The 11,846-nt window shown below is 36.8% G+C and overlaps 1 protein-coding gene across 1 annotated transcript; it reads right to left on the bottom strand.

The window, feature by feature from the left end:
• Window positions 1–2,758: 2,758 nt before the first annotated feature.
• Window positions 2,759–10,522, bottom strand: LOC146489237 (salivary endonuclease-like). Its single transcript, XM_085111297.1, has 5 exons — window positions 10,390–10,522; window positions 8,419–8,505; window positions 6,584–6,880; window positions 3,933–4,211; window positions 2,759–3,191 (listed from the first exon to the last, which is right to left on the bottom strand). Exons 2-5 carry the CDS (start codon window positions 8,495–8,497, stop codon window positions 2,851–2,853), a joined length of 996 nt encoding a protein of 331 aa, XP_084967423.1. The 5' UTR covers window positions 8,498–8,505; window positions 10,390–10,522; the 3' UTR covers window positions 2,759–2,850.
• Between the last annotated feature and the right edge of the window lie 1,324 nt (window positions 10,523–11,846).

The raw sequence follows: 11,846 nt of genomic DNA, 5'->3' as shown, positions 1-11,846 counted from the left end.
CAGCCTTCCGTTCACCTGTAGCTGATATTATGTACGTCCCCTATTTTTCACCTCTTAAATGTTAAATATTCCTGTGTTGGCAGCCCAGTTGGAATAACTGCTTATTTAGGTTCATTTACTCAGCATTATATTTTTCCTCCTGAGTTTACTCATAGCACGAGTCAAGTTCGAGTCGGGGTCCGTTTCATTTTTTTCCTTTTTTTTTGTTTCTAACTTGATATTTTTAATTGTGATTCTTACTTTTATAATGATGTGCCAACTGCTGTTCGAAACATTGAACTCGAACGAGATATTTTCCCTGTCGACGCGATCGCGAGAGTTCATTGTTCGTAACAGTTAACCTCCACTCCTCATTCATTCCCACCATCTCTGATTTTCCTTTAGAAGGTTTGTCCAGTGTTGCAGGTGCGGACTAAAGCTTTTCACTTAATGCCTTGTCAAGCCCACTCAGATGGATATCACCAAAGCAAATGGACTAACCTTTCGTGCCATTTTGAAAAAGCACAGGAAAGCAAGAGAGGATCCTCTGTTGAGGGTACCCAGTGTTGTCTTAACCTCTAAGATGGCTGCTGTTGGTGTGCATTCCGTTTCTGTTGAATCCATATGCATCCAGTTATTCTGGGGCATAATCGTATGAATACTGATTTAAAGGTGAAGTTGAATCTTTTGTTTCCCAAGAACTTTAAAGGGGCATGCGCAGTGTCACCTATTTTTTTTGTGTCACTTTGAACAGCCAAAAAAACGTATTCCAATCGATGGAATTGTCAAAATAATGGTTCAGTTTTGTTAATAATAACCCTACAAGAACACAGAAACTAGTAATAATTATGTTTGGCTGCCTTCATGGCTAGGATGGAAATGGATTGCAACTTGAACAAGTTGGCCAATTTTTTCAAGTTCATCTTGTGTATTGTAGAGAAGTAGCTAAAAAAACCTGATCATGGTTTGTCCTTCCTCGTTGAAATCCGTTAATATTTTCTTCCTGGCACTCTAACAGCAATTTCATTTAAGAAAAAAATTCTTTGTTAAATATTTGAGCAGTTTTGACAAAAATACAGCAAGACACCATGACAGAGCCCCTTTAAATATGTTATAAATACAGCAAGACACCATAACAGAGCCCCTTTAAATATGTTATAAATACAGCAAGACACCATAACAGAGCCCCTTTAAATATGTTATAAATACAGCAAGACACCATGACAGAGCCCCTTTAAATATGTTATAAATACAGCAAGACACCATAACAGAGCCCCTTTAAATATGTTATAAATACAGCAAGACACCATGACAGAGCCCCTTTAAATATGTTATAATTACTTAGCTAATTTTGTTTTCTTTTCGTAGGAAAAGACGACTTGACAATCCTTGCTCATTTTCCTCCTTCTTTCTTGTATGAAATGACATTTCTTTGCATTTTTTTCGGCAGATTTTGTTTAATGGTTGATATTATTTGTAAACTTGCTATCCTGCTTGATTTTCTGTTAATAGTGATTCCTTTATTGTGGAATTGGGAGTGACACGTAAGTAAAAGAAATGCATTCTTAGGATTAAAGCATTACAATTTTTTGCTTTTAATTTTCAATAATTTTAATCAATAATTTGATTTGTTTGGATTCCTTAGCTGAAAATTCAAATTACCAAAACTTTAGGGAACTGAATGTTATTTCCCGATTTACGAACTGCTGTTGGAATTTCCGAAAATGCTAGACGACATTTTTTCCACCTTTCAATGACGTACTTGTCCCTCAGAAAACAAAAGGAATTAGTTTTTGAGCATTGTGAAAGTTAAAGCTGTCCTTTCGCTGAAGTAAACGCCACGGTTTTTGTTCACAATTGAATCGGAATTTCTGAGACGGGTGATGTCTTTCCAAACAGGTATTCCACCGTAACGAACGACTGGGGGGCCATGATGACTTGAAACAGTGTTCAAAAAACATGCGATGAATGAAGAGTAGAACAGTTAAGGGTCTATGCTTTCTACTAGTTTATTACTTTGAAATCGATCCATGGTTTAAAGAGGACATATATGGTTCCGTTACACTGTAAGATTTAGAAATCAACATTCGAGCATAGACCAAAGAAAACAAATAAAAAGCGGTGTTCAAACCTCTTATGCGGCGCATGCGATAAAAACATAAGATCAACTTACTTTAACTCACACCAAAATTAAACTCAATTGCACTGTTTTAGAGCGCTATCCCTACCCAAATATTTTTTCCATGAACATAACTTCCGTTAGCAATATACGCTAAATGAGCACTGAAGGCTTTGGAAGAGTTCAAAACAATCTTGAGAACTAATTCCTTTCGTTTTCGAAGGAGCAAATATGTGAACAATGAGACAAAAAGGTAAAAAAAAAACCCTGTAAAATGGCCTAAATATTGCTACCTTAGTCCAAGACAACTGGAAGTTCGAGATTAGCAAGGTGTGACATAAAGTTACTTCACTGAAAATAATAATTTCATTTAAAGAAAGGTGACAGGTGTAGAAATCCCCGGCCCAATATATTTAGCTCAACTCGTTTAATAAACTACCGAGCTTCAATATGGCTACCGTACAAAAACACGTGGTCTTTCATTCCCAGTATTTTTAGCGGGCTAACATATTATGCCCGATGTACCTAGCGGGCCAAAACATATCAATGGTACAATGATTGCCTGATGATTTCCTTTTACCGGCAAACGACCCGCGAACTAATCGAAAACAAAATAAAGCCGAGTGCTGTTTGGAGTATCAAAAACTTGCAACATAGAAGTATCATTGTGGACATTTTTATTGCCATTTAATAATGAGCGCTATGCAAATACATAGGTTAAAGTTCGTTACATTAAGCAACTAAAATCTCATTTAAGCCAAGCGATTCTGAAGGTAAGCATCCATAAAGTTACTTCTCACCGAAGGTACACAATTTTTTTCATTGAACGGAGGCAGTATAAAATCTTTAAACTTTGATGAGCTTTTCGCGCCATCCAGGCTATAACAGTAGATGACTCCGCGATCTTTCGTTTGCTGTATATTATTGCATCCTGGCACTCGAGTGTGGCTGGCGTCACCAACACTGTTTTCACCAACAAACACAGCAGACTGTCGAGCCACAGGATCACAGACGGCTTTCCAGTACCATTTAGGTGTAAGCACTCGCTTGTTCATCAGGATAACTTCACCCTTCAAGTTTCGTGCCTTACCACCTAAAAAAAAAATTAAATTAAGTCATATATAACCTAGAAAGTTTTACACTATAACAAGTTATTGCTTGTTTAAAACAAATGAACGTGGCAGGAGAAGGAGCAACCAGAAGACACATTGCGGTATAAGAGATGTAAAGAAAAAAAGCGACCTGTGAATCTTATGCAAGTCCAGATGGTATGCTAGAGTGCAGTGTGTGACCCTGAATCTAAATACTGAGGACCAGTTATTAAAACAATGTCTAACTTAGGCTGCGGCTAAGACGATCAGTGGGCCTCCAAATCTGCTTATAAGTGGTTTATTTATAACTATGTAAATAGTTTTCTAGTCTGGGATGCAAGCCTTCTTGTTACCGTCAGAAGCAGAGAATGTTTAGATATGACTGTTGGCAAAATTGAAAATGGCTTAGAACGTGGTTTTGTTAAACTGTCTTTTAAAAACTGACCCTGAGTTTTTTTTGTTGGTTTTGTTGTTTCGTGTTTTCATATCGAGTAAATCAAATGTTTAAATTTCAAGTGTCCTTTCTTATACTTTTCATAGTTTAAATAAACAAAAAGGTAATAAATGACTAAATAAAAAGGAAAGTTAATAAATAACTAAACAAATAAATACATAAAATATACAAGTTGCGTCTTAAAGTCTGACACAAGCGAATCACTTTGCTCGTCTTATTAAATTGTTGCACGGCACTGTTGTTTGAAGTTTGAGTTACATGCTTGCTTGAAACTTAATTCAGAACGAACCTACGCCGGTGAAGACATAAACATTCCTATTTGCACGAGATGCATAGTCTCTAACAGCGGCTTCCAGTACAGCCCAGTTTATACTGTTGAACTTCTGCCACTGTGGTGCAATATTAGTGGTGATCATTGTGAGCCAACGCTCCTCCTCTCTAGTAAAATCCGCGTTTGGTGTCAGATGTCCTTTGGCGCAGAAATACTGGTTTGCGATGTTGTAGTTCTCGTACAAACCACGTTGGCTGTATGGATCGTAGTCCTCAACAGTCGCTTGTGGGTTTGGTGCTAAAGAAAAGGAAAGCAAAGATTTAATGAGTTAATTAGCAGGAAGTAATTACTGGACGCGCGCTATTATGTATTCAACGTATTGTAATACTGTACAAATATGGTCATGGTGCACTCAATATTCGTCTCCTGTTCACAACAGGGCCCAGTTGTTCAAAGCCCAATTAAGCTAATCCTGATTAACCTGAACTTTGATTCGAGTTTAATTACTAATCAATAAAGATTTTTCCAAAACATTTTTGTCCTTCAGTTTTGACTTAGCCCTTTCTTTGCCTTAAACTTAAAATTTGCTATCTAAGACATTTTTAATTAGCGAAATGAACCCCTCGGTTAACTTCTAATCGGGGATTAGCATTAATCGGCTTTCGAACAACCGGTCCCTGTTGTTCAAAGCCCGATTAAGCTAATCCTGGATTAATGTGAACATGGCCTTGCGTTTAATTACTAACCAATAAAGACTCCTCAAAAGGATTTTTGTTCCTCAGTTTTGGCTTAGATTTTCCTCCACCACTAGCTTAAAATAAGCTTTTAAAATGAGCAAGATAAAAACCTCGATTTTTAATCGCGGATTAGCGCTAATCGGCTTTCGAACAACCGGGCACAGATACATGTATCAACGTTTTTACAATCGAGTGTATCTGCGATTTACATAGTTTCGTGTATCAGCTGGGTAAGAATGTAACAAAGAACACCATCTCCAGCTTCCCTGCAATAAAGCTGTAATTACATGTAGTTAGCAATATGTTAGATAATAAAACAAATATCTAGCTACATCTTGGGGAATATCGCCTGATTTTAGCCAAGTTGTCAGCTAAGTATTTGGATATTCCACGCGCTTTTGCAGGAGAATTAGTTACTGCATTGCATTTATTGCATTTATATTCCTTAGAACTAAGAAGAAATCAGTTTACAAGGCATATCTAACATATAATAGCTCCCACCTACACAAGCTCGCTTTTTATGAAAATCCAGGCATTATTTCTTTAGGTTAATTTGAGAGGGGAAAGGAAACTGGATATTTCTCCACTGAAGACAAACAAGTTTAGTTTGCTGTCCTTCAAACATGTCCTATCCACCGCGCAAAGAATCAGTAACCTGATAGCACCAGAATCTAATTTATAAGAACCTCCTCATATTTGAGCGCAATGTAAAGTTTTTAAGGAGTTTGTAATGCGCAGAGTTATATTATATTTGAGTATTTTTTTGTCATTATTATTTATAGAAATAATATATATATATATATATATATTTTTAATTTCCTTTTGTTTCATTTTTCTTCGGAAATATTGGCACCGGCACTATATATATGCTATCTAAAATCTGAAGTAAAATAAAGTCTGCATGTATGTATCTCTATTCGTGAACAAATTTTGTAATTTAATAGCCATTGTACTGAATGTTCATCTTACAAGGGACATGTAACTTCTAAAGTTATAAAGATTGTTGCAACCACCGTCAACTGGTATAATGATATGAAGATTGTATAATATCATTCTGTGAGCCGTAACTTTTTGAATTGACTGCTTGAAATACTTAATTGAACGTTTTTCTAATAAAATAGACCAGTTGGGATTCGAGTAAACTATGGAGGTCAGAGCGCAATGCTTAAACCGCATCAGACAGCCAAACCACATCCTTATGTTAAACATGGTTATGAAGATTGCAATTTTCATTTCGTACTGACATTATTTTCATTTACTGAACTACTAAAGGTTTGCTAATACGAATTCCGCTTGTCCACCCCCCTCCCCCCATGCCCACTCATCCCCCCGGTATTGAGATCTCAGCCTACACATATTTCCTTTGCTGAAATTTCGCTGTGTTGATATAGGAAGGCAGGCTAGCCCGGTTACCTAGATCTCAGGCGGATATGGCACCGACTGAACACGAATCCTGGGTATACCTTTGTATCAAATGTTAAAGCCCTAATTCCTTCCAAAACACGGACAGTAATAGATTGGTTTAGCTTGCTTCTACGATTTTCTTGATCACAATACCTCCTATCAGTCGTCGGAGAAAGCAAGCAAAGGTTTTCCAGTTCAAGTCAAGAATTCGGCAGTCTGGTTACAGTTTCTGGTAAAAGTAAATGCTCTTTCCCCACTTTTCAACTCGGTAACCGAGCAAAATATTTCCAGTTTACCGAGGTCATATGAACAGGCCCTCGATGAATATTTCATTCAACTGATCATTTTGCTGCAAGTGAAAAACGACAACAACGACAAAGTGTATCAACTTGCTTGAGTTCTCAGTGGTATAAATATTCTAATTTTCCACTTCGACCTTAAAAAAATAATAAATAAATAAATAAATAAATAAATAAATACTTAATCAATGGCTGCAATTAACTAAATTTAAAAAGTTGTTTTTATTACCAAACCACCCAGTGTCCTGTCTCCAGTCAGATTCTCTACCTCCACCTTGAATGTTAGGTCTGACGATGTGGCCGGTGAAGTCTGGAGTCAGTGTTTCTTTGTTGTAGCATACAGCAAACTGTGCTGTTCCACTAACGCCGTAACATAGCTGTACATGACTCCCCTTATAGCCTTTACATTGGACAGGCTTGCTAAGAACGGCGGTTTTACTACCAGAGGCAGTTGTCCAGGAGGTGAAAAGGCATTTGTTGATGTCGTTAGAAAAGGCATTTCCAGCAATTCCTCTTTTATTGCGTTCTTGGATTAAAAGAACCAATAAACTGTTGTTTAGCACAAATAACATACTGCTAGCAGTGCGTTGATGATCCACTGACGGTGGGAGCTAAAGTGAACGAGGGAGCAAACACGCTGAAGCATCATTAGCAAGGGAATGCTAGCCGTCTAATCAAGTAGCAGTATGAGTGGAATGGATTCTATATCTAAAAATCGTACGTTTTGTCAGCCTAAGGAACAATAAAAATGGCTGCTTCTCATTTTATGCCTCGCGGCTGACGGTGTCGTGCACCCCGTGTGTGTTACTTAACGTTGTGATCATGAGTACTTAAACTACCATTTATTTTCCTAAAGTTTGGAGTTGGAGTCATTATCGGTCACTTTGGCCTTCAATCATTGATAATTTGAAGACCGACGTCCGGAGCTTCGTTTTCGGATTTCAGTTTTTGTCCTTGGCTAAGTTTACTATTCGCCAGCCCTTGAAAATCGACAGAAGCAATAAAATTAAATCCCGTGAAATTGAGGACATTAGAGTACTTTACCTTAAGCCGGAAAACGACATTCACAAATACAACATATAAGTTTAATTATTTGCAATTGCTTTCAACCAGGAGAAGAAGACCAAGGAAGAAGAAAAGCTAGGTATAGTTTGATATTTCTACGAGTCACATAATGGTCCTTAACGTAGACTATGAGCCTTCTTTCTCTCGCCACTTATTGGCATAATTTATACATTTCCGCTTGTGTGTACGTTCTAGGGAATCTGCCGTACAGCTGCTCCAAGTATTTCTTTGATACGTCCACATAAGTGCATTTTTTGCAAGTTTAACTGTGGAAACAAGAATGTGTAACTGACGCAAAATAAACAACCATGATTTTTGCTCATTTCAGTGTGTGTTCCAATTCTCTTTGACTATTTTTCACTTTCAAACTTTTAAAGTGAATTACTTTGTGAAAAAAGAATGAAGAAATGTTTCATTGATATTTTGGTAATAGACTCCAACAGCACAACAAAATTTAGGATTTTTCTATAAATTTTGATGTTCAGTTTAACTTTTATATCATTCCTATGTTCATCCATAGAGATTTTAATTTGAATAAATAACCTTTATTGCGCTGGAATTCTCTATTACAGTAATCAACCTCTCAGTTTCATCTCTGATCTCTAACTGTTTGTGATTATTCTTTCTGAGTTTACAACCCACCCACCCATACACAGACTTTTTCCCTTTTTACTCGCTGATTTTAAATCGCTGGAGGGGAACACCTCAACAGGGATGCCTGACTTTGACACAAATAAAGCCACAAAAGGTTGCTAGAGGATCTGATGGTATTACTGATTTTTGAACAAAACGTAATTGGTCGTAATTACTTTCCGCGTTCCGGGTTTATTACTCCGGTATAGAAAGTGTGGTCTATTCCTTACGTATCATCCCCATTTGATAAGTTTACAGCTTTCTAAAGTGTTGGAATAGTAAATCCTTATCAATTCGACAGTTTTACAGATACTTGTCACGAACATTTTACTCGTTAATGTTTTCGAATAAGGTGTATACATGTACCTGTTCCTGATGGTAGAGAAGTTGTACGTTGAAGAAGGACAAGGAAAACGAAAATCCCCATAGACTGTATTGGGCTCATGTTTGACACTAAAAAAGACAACAATTATTTTAGTATTTCAGAGATTTCCAGTTCTTGATTTATATCTGATTTGGGACTTATTTTACTTATCAATTTTAACATCTGGGACAAGCCGTATTTGCGGAATCAGTCTTAAAAGAACTGACACAATGTGGAATAACGACCGATATGCAGTGTGTGGATAGACCATAGACGTTAGAATATTCCGAATGAGCAAAAAAATCTCACACAGTTTTTTTCCGTCGCTTTATATACATTCCACGAGATAAGTTTGATATATCAGTATCAAGCTAAAATAATTTTGCCAGAGGCAGTAGTTACAAAACATTTTTACAGCTACATGGAAGTTTTTACATGTTGCAGTACAAAGAAAATTGTTGATAGTTTCTATTTGATATTTATTTTGTTTGCATTCCTGGAGAATAAATTCATTGTTGAAAAGTTTCAAACCTTATTTATCACATAATACTGCCAGAGGCGATACGTAGTTTTATTACATACCGTGCATGATAAGAGATAAATAACCAACAGCTCTTCACTGCAACATGCATGCTCGATCTCATCCTCGATTCCAAGACAAAAACAGGTAAAAAGATTTTAAAATTCATGAACTGACTGGAAAAGACTTCGTCATGGTTGACTGCTGCATAGTAAAAATACACATTCTGTCCATACGAGAATACGGCAGTTTTCACTGCTGAAGAAAACGAAACGCCGTTGATTTCTCACAAGAGGTAATTGACTTAGATAAAGAATGAGCTGGAATTGAGTGCGTTATAAAGTGGCTGTTAATCACTTGCGCCGCTTCAACAACAAATAGCTCCGAAGTTTATTGTTGCAGTACAATTAATAAATACGGAGGCAATCCAATACAAGACTTATAGCTCAACGCCTGTGGACACGGCAAGACAAATAATTGTTCGGTATTTCCTGAACGAAAACACATGTACTTTTACCTTTTGCTTTTGATTGGTAAAGGACTCGACGAAGAATATTGAATAATAAAGTTCGTACAGCATAGTGTGTATCCAAAACAATTATTTAAAATTATCACAGGAATGCTTTGTTCATATTTCTATACTACGAGGCTTGTATTTGCAAATTCTTGCTTGCTCGTTAGATTTGACAACATCAAGAAGCTTCAAGCTTCCTCTGTAAATTTCTGCGGTATAAACGCAATGATGGATAAAAGTATGTTTGAAAGAAGAATTTTCTCAAACATACACTTAATCGAAGCTACACTCTTTTTTTATAAGACCGTCTAATTTTGGGCGGAGGCTGAACGTTCTTATTTATTACTATTATTTTTTTTAGCAATCTGAGCCTGAAAAGTTCTTTAGATTTTTATACCTGTCCATAGGCGCCCATGGATTCAAAGCAGCACGAGTAGTTCTTTACAAAAATTATGGGTACCGTACCACTTTTCCACTGGTCCGTACCATTTTTTACCTGTCGTGTAAGTGTCCCTTAAGTTACCTGTTATAGTATTTCAAAAAATCTATGTGGACGTGACCAAGACACCTATTATTTGGGTTAATTGGACAACATAGACTGAAGTTTTACATGTATTATTTTATTCGTATTTATACTGTTCATTTTAATTGTCAAAATGAAAATGTTCTTAACTGACTCTCAGCCTGAGTAATGTTCTTAAATTTTAGTTAATTTCAGCCTCAGCATTCTTATAAGAAAGGTTCTTATATATAAAAAAGAGTGTAAGAAGGAGTTTGAAAAAAGTACTGAACATTTTGAAGTTCAAACTAATCGAGTAGAAAGGAACGATCCCCGATTAAGTTTATGTTATATTCGAATAAAAGTTATGTCTTCTAAATTAAATCAGTCACACTCCAGCAGAATAATATAACACTACAAAGATTAGAGTCTTCACTAACCTCCAAACGTGTTTGAGTTTTCTTTCTGTTCAGGCCTGGGAGACAAATTAACAGTGATCTTTAGTTTTCATTCCAGCTGATAAGATACTAATGTGGTGGATGTAATGTGATGCCATCGTCAGCCATTCATTATTCACGCTCGTAATCAGGTCACTAAATTGTTTTTAAGTTAGACGATGACAAATTTGATGGCTGTGTAAACTTCACACATTAATATTTCAAATGTGGCATTTTTTTCCAAAGTGTGGGTAGGCCGGGCGTAGAAGTTTAAGCGCTGGTTCAATTAAGGTTACCGTGACCCATGATCGAGATTGAAAAGAACCGCTTTTTTCTTCGGCCATTTTAAGGTTAGGGTTTAATCTAACATGTCCACCGAAAAAAGATTTCAGAAGCCACATGCTTACGCGAATATTACAGGAAAATGTATCTTTTAAATAAAAGTTAATAAATCGGAGCGGTGGCGAATATTTCGAGGCAAATTTGTTTACATCGAGCTTCCATCACTGTGTCAGCTTCGATAGCCAAATGGAAGAAAGAAAAGAGTCCTTGGGTGCTGAGCGAAGGAAGAAGAAGAAGAAGAAGAAGAAGAAGAAGAAGAAGAAGAAGAAGAAGAAGAAGAAGAAGAAGAAGAAGAAGAAGAACTAGAAGAAGAAGAAGAAGAAACTACACAACTAATAATCACATGTTCGTCGCTTTACATTTCGGTCTTATGACCAATTTGGCTTCTTGTATTTTGTAGCGGGTTAATTAGCATGATCATTTGGAGGATTTGCATTATAGTGATTGAATAGAGCGATGTGCTAACGTTTGACTATCGCATGCTTTGTGTTTTGATCTCTTAGGTCTTTTTGGCGTCACGAGTTCGAATATTTAACTTGTTGATGTTTCTTTCTAACGACTGAGGTTCTTATGCCCTTTGACATATTTTAGTTTGGTTTCGTTTGGCTCGTTTCAATGATTCCGAAGATAGAGCAGTCTCTCTTGTAAAGCTCTTTTTAAGGATAGGATCCGAAGCATTGTTTGAACCACCCCAGAAGCTTTATCTTGCAGTTTTTGTAATGTCGCCGGATCGGACCTGGTGATTTGTTGTTGTCGCAAGGCGTTGCGTTTCTTTACACGGCTATCTGTCTTGTGATCGCCGTAGCTTGTTATAGAGCTCTGCAACGTGTAATTGGAGGCTAACGTCTAATTTAGTTACAGTTGTGGAAAGTTATGATGCTGCAAACGGTTGTTACGCAGTTTTCGCATCTTCCATATTGAGCTCTGTCAGCTTTCACTGTTTCCTTGCTCATGCTGAACTGGAAAAAGAGCTTTTAGCTGCTTGGAATCAATTTCCGTGGCCATGCAAAGGAAGGAGCAAAACAACAACCAGCTACATGGATCAGTGGACTTTCTTACCAGGGAAGAAAAAAACGCCAAAAAATTAAGCTTATACCTTCTTACATTCGTAAAACCGC

Source organism: Pavona decussata, unplaced genomic scaffold (assembly GCF_977016875.1).
Source record: "Pavona decussata unplaced genomic scaffold, jaPavDecu1.1 SCAFFOLD_6, whole genome shotgun sequence".
In the NCBI taxonomy this organism is placed as follows: Eukaryota; Metazoa; Cnidaria; class Anthozoa; order Scleractinia; family Agariciidae; genus Pavona; species Pavona decussata.
The sequence above is the reverse complement of the archived record's forward strand: the minus strand, read 5'-3'. Positions and strand labels throughout refer to the sequence as shown.

Excerpts from the sequence above, each read along its gene's own strand:
- LOC146489237 (XM_085111297.1), bottom strand. The coding sequence starts at position 8,497 with ATGAGCCCAATACAGTCTATGGGGATTTTCGTTTTCCTTGTCCTTCTT. Across the intron at positions 6,881-8,418 it reads TTCTCTACCATCAGGAACAG|AACGCAATAAAAGAGGAATT; the intron begins GTACATGTATAC and ends TTTTAATCCAAG. Across the intron at positions 4,212-6,583 it reads ACAGGACACTGGGTGGTTTG|CACCAAACCCACAAGCGACT; the intron begins GTAATAAAAACA and ends CCTTTTCTTTAG.